General features: G+C 35.5%; 1 protein-coding gene across 1 annotated transcript; it reads right to left on the bottom strand.

Annotated features, from left to right (window-relative positions):
- Positions 1-697: 697 nt before the first annotated feature.
- On the bottom strand, positions 698-11,815 carry LOC121386695. Its single transcript, XM_041517688.1, has 3 exons — positions 11,414-11,815; positions 7,861-7,943; positions 698-890 (listed from the first exon to the last, which is right to left on the bottom strand). The coding sequence occupies exons 1-3, from the start codon at positions 11,730-11,732 to the stop codon at positions 873-875; spliced, it is 420 nt and encodes a 139-aa protein (XP_041373622.1). The 5' UTR covers positions 11,733-11,815; the 3' UTR covers positions 698-872.
- Between the last annotated feature and the right edge of the window lie 1,885 nt (positions 11,816-13,700).

Here is a 13,700-nt window from a genome sequence, read left to right as displayed (position 1 = left end):
ACTGATATTCTAAACAAGAAAATATATTTAACATGCAAGTTTAATCGTAGAAATATTTTATTAGTCGGAAACATCTTACAATGCAACAAACTCAGGAAAGTCCCTTCAACAAACGGCTAGTTGTTATGTGATGTTGGTTATCTCCAAAATAACCTTTAACAAAATAAATAATGTGGGATAATATGTGTGTGAGATACTGTGCATGTCAGATATTGTCCATATGGAATTGTCCGGACCCCATTCTGCTCTACGATACATGTTAATTAAACAATAACATTTTCCAGGATCTTCAAATCTGAAATCAACCTTATGTTCGTTTGTGAGCGAAGCCATTTTGTTTTGGTGTTCCCAAAAAACAAAATCAAAAACTAACATTATGAGGAAACTGGATTTCAATTTGCACACATATATTAATGAATGCCTAGTTCTTGTATGATTTTGGTTGTCTGCAAATAAATCTTTTAAATAAAATAAAAACAATACAGTGGTTTTATTCGTGTGTGATATTGTACGAGTGAGATGCTGTCCAAGTGAGTCCATAGTGAATAGTCCACACTCCATTCTGCTCTCCGACACAACGTCATGTTAACTTAAACAATGTAATTGTACAGGATCTTCAATTTTTAAAGTAACGTCTTTGTTTGTGAAGACGATCGTCTCGTGTCTGTGTTCCCAAACAAACAAACAAACAAACAGAAATTAGGATTTTTTTCATTCATAAAATAGTAAATACATATGACAGTGATCACATTTTAGTGTCCTGATAGTTGAACAGACATGAAGTTTTTCAGTTCAGCATGTGGCCTATGAACTTAGTGAAGTCTGATGTTCCAGTCCTATGCACAATATCGGTATGTGACTTGTGTAATTCCTTATGGCTCACTGTCCAGCTGTGGAGAAAAAGAAAAGAAAAAAAGAACTAATTTATTTTTGTTAATGTTTTTTTTTATTTTTTAAATGTTTCATTACTTTTTTTTAAATTATTTTCGAGACGTGCTTTAAACTGCCGATTGAACGGATTCGGGTGGATTTATTTAACAACACAAACGCATTACAATACGTAGAGGACAATGCAATGGGCACAGGGTACGTAATCAAACCAGCTAAAAGGTGATAAAGAGCAGCTGTAATTCACAAGATCAGTTGTTGTTTTTTTGTTTTTTTGTTTTTTTTATAGAGCAATGTGGGTTTTTTCAACAATGGTGCATCGTAAAAAAAACCCAAAAAACCAACAACAAACAAACAAATCACCATGCCTTTCATTTTTAACACGCTAAGATTCGTTCTATAGTATTGTTATATGTTTGTTATAATGTTTCAATATTTTGATTTTCACAGTTGAATAAATAATGGTATTCATTTCCAATATCAGTACTATAAAGTTTACACAGCACGTTTTTTAATGTTGTTATATACCATCTACCTTCAGCTTCTTCTTCTCAGTTCAGTATCTATTTCGATGCGATAATCTCGTCAGATAGGTTTAGAAGTAAAATTTCGCTTTGAAAAAGGTTTCAAAGATTTGATAACCGAGAAACTACTGATGTATGAATTGATCGCATAGTTCTTGTTTGAATTCTTGTATATACTCGTTCCAGCCAGTGTACCACGACTGGTATATGAAAGGCCGTTGGATGTACTACCCTGTCTGTGGGATGGTGCATATAAAAGATCCCTTGCTGCTAATCGAAAAGAGTAGCCCATGAAGTGGCGAGAAGCGGGTTTCTTCTCTCAATATCTGTGTGGTCCTTAACCATATCTCTGACGCCATATAACCGTAAATACAATGTGTTGAGTGCGTCGTTAAATAAAACATTTCCTTCTATCTTTTTTATGTATATATTATTTGAATTCGTCATATTGAACTCCATTCCTGTGTTATCGAAAATAATGTTAAAGATTTTCAGACACCCATATAATGACACAATTAATGTCTGTTATAGGTCTGTTATAAACGTCGAGATAAGCTGTGAGTTCCCAACTGAATGTATGTGTCAAACGGTATGCAGAACAGTCATTATAGTTCAAAGAAATAGCTATGCACATGTACTTATTGGAATATTCGAATATTTAGCATAGCAAATTAGAGAGCGAATATTCGAATATTTGGACCGAACTCTAGTTATAACCTTATTTTCTTTGGAACATTAGTAAATAGATATTGGGTTTTTTCGTTGTTGTTTTTTTTTGTAGTGTTTTTTGTTTGTTTGTTTGTTGTTGTTGTGGGTTTTTTTTTTTTTTGGGGGGGGGGTTGGGTTACTGCGAGAAACGTACTTACTAATAACAACACTAAATTTTCTTATTTTATTTTGAATTATTTGTTTTGTTCTTAAACCATAACGCTCAATAAGACAGTACAAAGTGACGTCATCAGTTAGACGTTCCCTTACAACGTCATTTTTATCTTAATCGAGGAATAAAACAAACTCGCGTTTCCACGGATGGACCTATGTGATGACGTTAAATTATAAAGGAAAGTTAATCTTCGGGTTATATTTGAGTAAAACTCCAACTCATTTCATAGATATATATATATATATATGTATGTGTGTGTGTGTGTATGTGTGTGTGTGTGTGTATGTGTGTGTGTGTGTGTGTGTGACTGTGTGTGTGTGTGTCTGTCTGTCTGTATGTGTGTGTGTCTGTGTGTGTATGTATGTGTGTGTGTGTGTGTGTCAGTGTGTGTGTGTGTGTGTCTGTCTGTATGTGTGTGTGTCTGTGTGTGTATGTATGTGTGTGTGTGTGTGTGTGTGTCAGTGTGTGTGTGTGCGTGTGTGTGTGTGTGTGTGTGTGCGTGTGTGTGTGTGTGTATCTATCTATCTATCGTAACATAAAATCCTGAATGCCGATTCCATATGCATTTTCATGTATCATGTACGTTTCTAAATCTGCCATATATTCCATACACAATTTGCCCATTACTGACCTTGTTTTTGTTGTATTTGCAAAATTAAACTCAGTATCACTAAAGATGTTATTTTTTTGCTGAAGGATAGCAAAGCGTTTTGCCACAAGTTTGTGTTTGTTTACATTAGAATTACGGTTGACGTTGCATTACGTTACCTACTCATTAATTGGATAGCATTTTGTCTCGTGTTTATTTTCATTGGTCGGGGCAGTATCACTTTTTATGGACCGGTGGGACCGTCTCAGGGCAATATCACTGTTTACGGAAGGTCATGTGACTGATGTTTTACCAATAAGAATACAGATATATTTTCATTATGTAATTTATATATATATATATATATATATATATATATATATATATATATATATATATATATATATATACCACTAGTGTGTGGGGTGGGCACATGCCCCGCTTCATCCCCACTCCCTGCGTCCTACACCGGTTCTTAACTGTCGTAAAATCCGCTAGTAGTAAAAGCATGTATTCACCAATCATCCGTCACTCTCGAAATGGTCACTAAGACTAAATTCAAAACAATCGTCACTGCTGTGATATCCACTGATACTAAAAACATTCACTTACCAATCACTCTTAACTGTCGTAATATCTACTGATGCTTACAACTGTATTCACAATCACCCTTATCAATGTGATCTAGTGGTGTCGTCAAACAAAGACAAACTTTAACCAATAACCCGTCACTTTCAAAATATTAACAGATACTAAATACCAAACAACCGTCTCTGTTGTAATATCTGCTGATGCTTACAACTTTATTCACAATCACCCTTATCAATGTGGTCTAGTGATGTCGTCAAACAAAGACAAACTTTAACCAATCACCCGTCACTTTCACAATATTAACAGATACTAAATACCAAACAACCGGCTCTGTTGTAATATCTACTGATGCTTACAACAATATTCACAATCACCCTTAACTGTCGTAATATCCACTGATGCTTACAACTTTATTCACAATCACTCTTAACTGTCGTAATATCTACTGATGCTTACAATTGTATTCACAATCACTCTTAACTGTCGTAATATCTACTGATGCTTACAACTGTATTCACAATCACTCTTAACTGTTGTAATATCTACTGATGCTTACAACTTTATTCACAATCACTCTTAACTGTCGTAATATCTACTGATGCTTACAACTGTATTCACAATCACTCTCAACTGTCGTAATATCTACTGATGCTTACAAATGTATTCACAATCACCCTTAACTGTCGTAATATCTACTGATGCTTACAACTTTATTCACAATCACTCTTAACTGTCGTAATATCTACTGACGCTTACAACTGTATTCACAATCACCCTTATCAATGTGGTCTAGTGGTGTCGTCAAACAAAGACAAACTTTAACCAATCACCCGTCACTTTCAAAATATTAACAGATACTAAATACCAAACAACCGTCTCTGTTCTAATATCTACTGATGCTTACAACTGTATTCACAATCACCCTTAACTGTCATAATATCTACTGATGCTTACAACTTTATTCCCAATCACTCTTAACTGTCGTAATATCTACTGACGCTTACAACTGTATTCACAATCACCCTTATCAATGTGGTCTGTCGTCAAACAAAGACACACTTTAACCAATCACCCGTCACTTTCACAATATTAACAGATACTAAGTACCAAACAACCGTCTCTGTTGTAATATCTACTGATGCTTACAACTGTATTCACAATCACCCTTAACTGTCGTAATATCTACTGATGCTTACAACTTTATTCACAATCAATCTTAACTGTCGTAATATCTACTGATGCTTACAACTGTATTCACAATCACTCTTAACTGTCGTAATATTTACTGATGCTTACAACTGTATTCACAATCACTCTTAACTGTTGTAATATCTACTGATGCTTACAACTGTATTCACAATCACCCTTAACTGTCGTAATATTTACTGATGCTTACAACTGTATTCACAATCACCCTTATCAATGTGGTCTAGTGATGTCGTCAAACAAAGACAAACTTTAACCAATCACCCGTCACTTTCACAATATTAACAGATACTAAATACCAAACAACCGGCTCTGTTGTAATATCTACTGATGCTTACAACTGCATTCACAATCACCCTTAACTGTCGTAATATCTACTGATGCTTACAACTGTATTCACAATCACTCTTAACTGTCGTAATATCTACTGATGCTTACAACTGTATTCACAATCACCCTTATCAATGTGGTCTAGTGGTGTCGTCAAACAAAGACAAACTTTAACCAATCACCCGTCACTTTCAAAATATTAGCAGATACTAAATACCAAACAACCGACTCTGTTGTGATATCCCATGAAGGAAGAAAATGTGTTATTTAACGACGCACTCAGCACATTTTATTTACGGTTATGTGGCGTCGGACATATGGTTAAGGACCACACATATATTGAGGGAGGAAACCCGGTGTCGGCACTTCATGGGCTACTCTTTTCGATTAGCAGCTAGGGATCGTTTATATGCACCATCCCATAAACAGGATAGCACATACCACAACCTTTGATGTACCAAACAGTCACTCAAATAAAACAGACACCCCAACCCCACCCTAAAAAACAAAACAAAAAACAAAAAAACCCAACAAAACAACAACAACAACAACAACAAGTATAATAAATTCACCTTGCTGAGATGCTTGTGTAACTGAGGTTTATCAAAAGCAGAGAAACTACCAGCATTATCATTTTAGAACATTTAAAGGCATCTGCATTATATACAATAAGCACAAAAAGGTGTTAACTGATACTAAAACATATATTTACACAACACGTGCAGTCAACTCTGTCGTCATATTAACTGATACTAAAACATATATTTACACAACACGTGCAGTCAACTCTGTCGTCATATTAACTGATACTAAAAGATTTATTTACACAAAAGGTGCACTCAACTCTGTCGTCATATTAACTGATACTAAAACATTTTTTTTTACATAAAAGGTGCACTCAACTCTGTCGTCATGTTAAAGAGACATTCCTGAGTTTGCTGTAATTTTTAAGATGATATCGAATAACAGAGACTTTTTAACGATTGTAATTACATATGAAATATATTTTTCTGCATAAAATATTAGTGGCTGTATATTAGACGCGTTTCTGATCGTTCTAATATTTGTACTAGGTTAAATTTCATTTTATTTCCTAAAATATGTGGGTACAAAATTATTTGAAGACAAAATCAGGTTTGGGCTTCTTATAAATATTACGACGACCAGAAACATATGGAATATACAGACACTGATATTCTAAACAAGGAAATATCTTTAATATTGTAACAAATGTGTATATTTCCGATCTATTTTCCTGAATAATCTGGTTCATTGTCAGTCCTTTTTCTTTTTATGTTTGGTCTCTTACTTTTATTATCGGTCTCTGCATTTCGTATACTAACATCTTCTAGCACACTGTTAGCACTTTAATCAGCCATTCTATGAATCAGATTATTGGTTTGTAAAGTTACAAAAAAGATCATTCAGATCCTTTGATTTTCAAAAGTGTGGCATGAGACCATATAATATTGTAATGTTTAGACTTTGATTTTACACTTAATATTAAGTTTTATAAAAAAAATTGGGAGTTGTTGAAAATAATAATAATTACCGATTATTTTGGGATACCGTTTGAAAAGATAATTAATTTAGAATTGTTTATTTTATTTATATAATTTACGTCGTAGCGATGTATAATTTTCGGTAATCTTTGGTGTAATTAAGTTTAAGTCGATAATCTTCGTTGTTTATCACGAAGAATTGTTCGGATAGGTTAACCAATCGCCATTTACGATTTATGTCATGTCATTCATTTTGACCAATGAGAGCCATTCCATGCATCAATGCAAGGATTGTGAACCAGCTGATTCACTTGCGGTTTTTTAACCAAAGGTACAACATGTGTGCATGATTATTGTGGGTCTCTCTCTCTCTCTCTCTCTCTCTCTCTCTCTCTCTCTCTCTCTCTCTCTCTCTCTCTCTCTCTCTCTCTCTCTCTCTCTCTCTCTCTCTCTCTCTCTCTCATTATTCCAAATTGTTTTTAGACTTATTATGTGAGTACCGGCAATGATAAGATAGTTATTCATTGTGTAATCTATTAACTAAAGGGTAGTGTATTTCCGTTAGTTCAAGAAATGCTACCGTCTCGCATTGCATTTCTGTAAACATTAGAGCTATCGTTAGACATATTTTGTATTGACAATTGAGAGGATTCTGAAATATTATCGAAAGACGATTATTTGAATTTCAGAGAAGGGAACTGAGGAAGGGGAATTAAATGATGGCTGAGTTGTGGGAAGTTTGAATAACTAGCATGTAATATGGACCTCTCAATGTCAATCATGAAACCTATTAAAATCCTGGTTACTTTGATGTTTAACTGTAATTAATGTGGATGATTTACCGAAACCCTTAAATAAACACTGTGAAAAAGAACTTCTTATGTGATTACTTGAAGGTTGATTGTGAGTTTTTCATACTGAAGTTTGATTTTTGAAGTCTGCGACCGAAAAGGGTAGCCGAACTCGGCAAGGCATTTTGAGAACCGTATTTAATTCGATTCCAGCACCGGACTATACGTGGGCACGTGCTGAGAAAGAGAAATCGTTACTATATGTAAGTCTAATTGTAGAACTATTTTATTAGTAGGAAACATCTTACAATGCAGCAAACTCAGGACTGTCTCTTTAACTGATACTAAACCATTTATTTACAAAAGACTTGCAGTCAACTCTGTCGTCATATTAACTGATACTAAAACATGTATTTACCTAACACGTGCACTTAACACTGTCGTCATATTAACTGATACTAAAACATTCACTATCCAGTCACTCGTAACTGTCGTAAAAACATTATTTACCAATCATCCATCACTCTCGAAAAATTCGCTAATGCAAAATACGAACCACTGGATTCTGCCTCGTATTAATCTCCAGAACACTTGACGGCAGACATTCCGGTAACAGTGTGGGTAGGTTAATATCGAGAACTGAGAAAAAGAAAAAAGAAAAGAAAAGAAAATGTTAGTGAATCTAAACTAAATTAAACACAATCATGATACTGACGGGATGGCAACCTACCACATCGATTTCCTTGACATTCAACAGTCTGTAATTAAATCCACAAACTATATACTGACGGGATAGCAACCTACTGCTTCGATTTGCTTGACATTCAACAGTCTTTCAACTAAATTATTTAAATCCACAAACTATATACTGACAGGATGTCAACCTACTACATCGATTTGCTTGACAGTCAATGATCTGTTAACTATATTAATTAAAAACAAATAGTATTTTAACGAGATGGCAACCGATTACATCGATTTCCTTGACATTCAATAGTCTGTCCACTAAATTAATTACAAACAAACAGTATTCTAACGAGATGGCAACCTAGTACATTGAGTTGCTTGACATTCAGTAGTCTGTTCACTAAATTAATTAAAAACAAACAGTATTCTAACTAGATGGCAACCTACTACATCGATTTGCTTGACATTCAGTAGTCTGTTAACTATATTAATTACAAGCAACCTACTGCTTCGTTAACCATTCAGTCAGCCAGTACATGCACTTGACCGAGAGTGCATGCATACTAGAACGCGCAGACGCCAACAAACACACGTGGGCACACGCACATACACACACATTCATATATTCACAAACACACTAACCCACATCACACACACACACACACACACACACACACACACACACACACACACACACACACACATACACACAACAGCCACGCAACCATACACACACACGCGTACACACACACACAACACGACAACACACAAAACAAAAACACACACACACACATCCACACACATACAGCACAACCACACACACACACACACACATATACTCGTGTAGTACAACCTATTATGTTGCTCATGACTGAACATGTTCTGGTGTTTGGTACTTCTTCATATCGCCACGGTGATTAACTGTAGTAATGTCCAGCAGGTGCATTCAGTTTGTCAGGAGATTGAGATGAAATGTTCTGGTGTTTGGTATTTCTTCATATCGCCACGGTGATTAACTGTAGTAATGTCCAGCAGGTGCATTCAGTTTGTCAGGAGATTGAGCTGAAAATGTTCTGGTGTTTGGTATTTCTTCATATCGCCACGGTGATTAACTGTAGTAATTTCCAGCAGGTGCATTCAGTTTGTCAGGAGATTGAGATGAAAATGTTCTGGTGTTTGGTATTTCTTCATATTGTCACGGTGATTAACTGTAGTAATGTCCAGCAGGTGCATTCAGTTTGTAAGGAGATTGAGATGAAAATGTTCTGGTGTTTGGTATTTCTTCATATCGCCACGGTGATTAACTGTAGTAATGTCCAGCAGGTGCATTCAGTTTGTCAGGAGATTGAGATGAAAATGTTCTGGTGTTTGGTATTTCTTCATATCCCCACGGTGATTAACTGTAGTAATGTCCAGCAGGTGCATTCAGTTTGTCAGGAGATTGAGATGAAAATGTTCTGGTGTTTGGTATTTCTTCATATCGCCACGGTGATTAACTGTAGTAATGTCCAGCAGGTGCATTCAGTTTGTCAGGAGATTGAGATGAAAATGTTCTGGTGTTTGGTATGTATTCATATCGCCACGGTGATTAACTGTAGTAATGTCCAGCAGGTGCATTCAGTTTGTCAGGAGATTGAGATGAAAATGTTCTGGTGTTTGGTATTTCTTCATATCGCCACGGTGATTAACTGTAGTAATGTCCAGCAGGTGCATTCAGTTTGTCAGGAGATTGAGATGAAAATGTTCTGGTGTTTGGTATGTATTCATATCGCCACGGTGATTAACTGTAGTAATGTCCAGCAGGTGCATTCAGTTTGTCAGGAGATTGAGATGAAAATGTTCTGGTGTTTGGTATGTATTCATATCGCCACGGTGATTAACTGTAGTAATGTCCAGCAGGTGCATTCAGTTTGTCAGGAGATTGAGATGAAAATGTTCTGGTGTTTGGTATGTATTCATATCGCCACGGTGATTAACTGTAGTGATGTCCAGCAGGTGCATTCAGTTTGTCAGGAGATTGAGATGAAAATGTTCTGGTGTTTGGTATTTCTTCATATCGCCACGGTGATTAACTGTAGTGATGTCCAGCAGGTGCATTCAGTTTGTCAGGAGATTGAGATGAAAATGATGTAGTTAGCTTACGTGAAAAAGTTGCAAGTACTAGTCATAGAACAATACATGAACCATCCATACACTTATGCACACACGTACCTACTTACCTAACTAACTAACTAAACCGCTGCAAAATGGAATGGGTTAATGAATTATAGGGTTAGTTGACAGTCTGTCATATGGTCACTGAACATTTAATATCATCGAGAAATAATGAAATGTCCGTGGTAGCAGCGGAAGTTTATTCCTTTATCGATGAATGTAAAAAAATTACGTCGTCAGGGAACGTCTGTTGCTGCCCATTTTGTAACAAACGACCCATTTTGTAATTACAAACAACCCATTTTGTAATAAGTAAAAAAAAACCCCACCCATTCTGTGATAAACGTACGTGCCCATTCTGTAATAGAAAACGACCCATTTTGTAATAAATAATAGGTGTCCATTTTGTAATAAAAAATACCCATTTTGTAATAAATGCTTTGAAACGTTGGAATATGTCAAAGGCATTAAATATATATTTACAAATTTAAATAATTTTAAACATTCGGTAACAGAGGATCCACCTTGGGTGCGAAGAGTCTCAGTTGGCTCCCCTATGTAGATGAAGTAAATTTCCTCTTTCCATACAGTTCTCCACAACTTACATATCAAACATTAGGTATGTACTTTTGCTAATGGCAAATACTTGCTACGTATTAAAAAGAGTAGCCTATGGGGATACAGCAAATTGCTGACTACTGACATATCTTGGCGACATATCAATATATCATTGCATTTTACACACCACAATGAAGCTTGTAGGTGTTCCCTATAAAATAAAGTAAAGACGTGTTAGATTGAATAATTTTTCAAGGTCAACAGAGGTCAAATATGGAGGGTGATTTATCGGACCTCTCATTCATGCAAAAAAGTTCCCAGCTCCAGGAGTATCCAAAACTCTAAAGACTATCGGAAACGTGTTGAATATACACTGTAGACACTGGTGTTTCAGTGAGAAACATTTTACAAGGTGACACAGTCAGATTAGTCCCTTTAAGCAGAATAAATATAATTTTGGTTTTTGAAAATTATCTATGAACATGCATAAAATACATAATTATAGCAATACTGAGGACAGTGTGTAAAGTTGTTTACATATACACATGGACCTTTTTTAAAAAAGACAAGTGAGGTAATACATAGAATAAAAAACTCGGTACCAGTTATTATCAACTTTATGTCCCTTGTAAAATAAGTTTCATTTTCCCTCAGGACAGACATTTTTAACAACCGGTAACTCATGTATTATGTGTCCTCCGTGTACTTACCAAATCCACTCGACCCAAGATCTTCAGGAAAAGGCACGCAGTTGTTCGATCTGCTGTAAGTTAAGCACGACTTGCTGACCACGTTGTAGAAAAACGCCACACAGTCTGTACCGTTCTGTATACTCTGGTAACACGTGGTCATACATTCAGCCTGGGTGACGCCACTTCTCACAGCGATAGGAACTTTATCTGGCTTTTTATCATGGAACTCTTTCTTAAACATGTATCCTCGATGGCATGCATTAGCGGAAATAACTGTGATAAGACACATGTAGCCAAATAGCCTCGTGGCTAGAGACTTTTGTAGATATGTGTACATTTTAATCAAATGCACGTCTTTGTAAGGTTAACACATTGATTAGCAAGTGATGGTGTGTGTGTGTGTGTGTGTGTGTGTGTGTGTGTGTGTGTGTGTGTGTGTGTGTGTGTTTGCCTGTGTAGCCATGGCATTGTTTCAATGATGTCAGTCATGGCTGAAGAGGCAAGGGTATGTATTTTGCAATACAATTCGCCCAATACATTTTAGTGCATGAAATGTGTGGGTTGATGATTCAGTCACATTATACAATGTATCACGTCAATTAAATATAAAGTGGGCAGGGCAGTTTAATGGCATCATATGGAAGGACGTTCCTTCAATACCACTTTCATGTATAAATATGTCAGTCATGCATGCAGTGAGAGGGACTGATTAATGGTTAAATATTTACGGACGTCTGTCATTGAATCGGTAATCTAAAGATGTATATACTTATGGAAAGAAATAATGGCACACAAGACATTTTAGATAAAATGTAATGCATTCCTAAAGTAGGTATGTCTGTATATACTTTATTAGCTCAAATGCTCAACTTATTATCTCGAGTGCTCAACTTTTTATCTTGAATGCTCGACATTATCATCTTGAGCGTTCAATTTATTATTTCGAGTGTGCGACTTATTATCCGAAACTCTCGATGTATAATATTGTGTGCTCGACTTTTTTGTAGATTGCCTGAGTGCTCGACTTACTATCTCAATCTGTCGACTTTTATTTTGTGTTCTCGACTACTGCATCAGTACTGTACTGAACAAACGGGAAATTCAAAAGAAAAATACATATTTGATGATGAATGTTAATATGCTGTGTGCTCGGCACAATAAATCAATAACTCGAGAGAGTTTTCCAGTAGCAGCAAGGGATCTTTTATATACTTTATATGTACTTTGATAGGCCTTTGATATACCAGTCATGGGACACTGGTTGGGACTGAAAAACACATTCAGAAAATGGTCCACTGAGGAGATTCGTTCCTGTAACCAAAGAAACTCAGGTGAGCATTCTACCAACAGCTCCCTTGAAGTAATAAATCGAAATCAAAATAATAAATCGAGAATTCGAGATCTTTAAAGTTAAAAAAAGAAAGAGTTGCGTCCTAAATATACCATCGTAGTTATTGGTAGTCTGCTAAAAAGTAGTAGCTTTCATTTGTGTCTCACAAGACCGATCTCGCAAATGCATTAAAAAATTAAACACCTGGAGTTATATACGCATATATAATATATTGCAGTTGAGCAGTCACTTAACCCGACCCGTACATATTGGTATGGTTTGCGGTACGGCGGCCACATAAATAGTCTCGCCCGATATTTTTAGAATTTGTATGCTCCCAAATAATGTTATAAAAGGCTAAGTGTGATTGGTCGATATTTATATTATTATTTACAGATGAAATGTCACCTGGACATGGTAGTCCAAACAGTGCTGTTAGATCTACTGATTACTACACAAACGCAAGCATTTGTTTCTATTACTTTATGTATCTAGATTACTACCATAAACACAAGCATTTCTTTCTATTAGTATATGTATCTAGCTTATTCCATAAACGCTAGCGTCTCCTTCTGTTTGTTTCTATTACTTTATGTATCTACATTACTACATAAACGCAAGCATTTCTTTCTATCAGTATATGCATATAGATTATTCCATAATTGCAAGCATCCCTTATATATTTTCATCAGCATATGTATCTAGATTATTCCTTAAACGCAAATATCTCCTTATGTTTGTCCATCAGTATATGTATCTAGATTTATTACATAAACGCAAACATCTCCTTATGTTTGTCCAGTATATGTATCTAGATTATTACATAAACGCAAACATGTCCTTATGTTTGTCTATCATTATATGTATCTAGATTATTACATAAACGCAAACATCTCCATATGTTTGTCCATAAGTATATGTATCTAGATTATTACAAAAACGCAAACATCTCCTTATGTTTGTCCCGTATATGTA

The sequence above is a fragment of the Gigantopelta aegis genome, chromosome 12 (assembly GCF_016097555.1).
Source record: "Gigantopelta aegis isolate Gae_Host chromosome 12, Gae_host_genome, whole genome shotgun sequence".
NCBI lineage: Eukaryota > Metazoa > Mollusca > Gastropoda > Neomphalida > Peltospiridae > Gigantopelta > Gigantopelta aegis.
The sequence above is the reverse complement of the archived record's forward strand: the minus strand, read 5'-3'. Positions and strand labels throughout refer to the sequence as shown.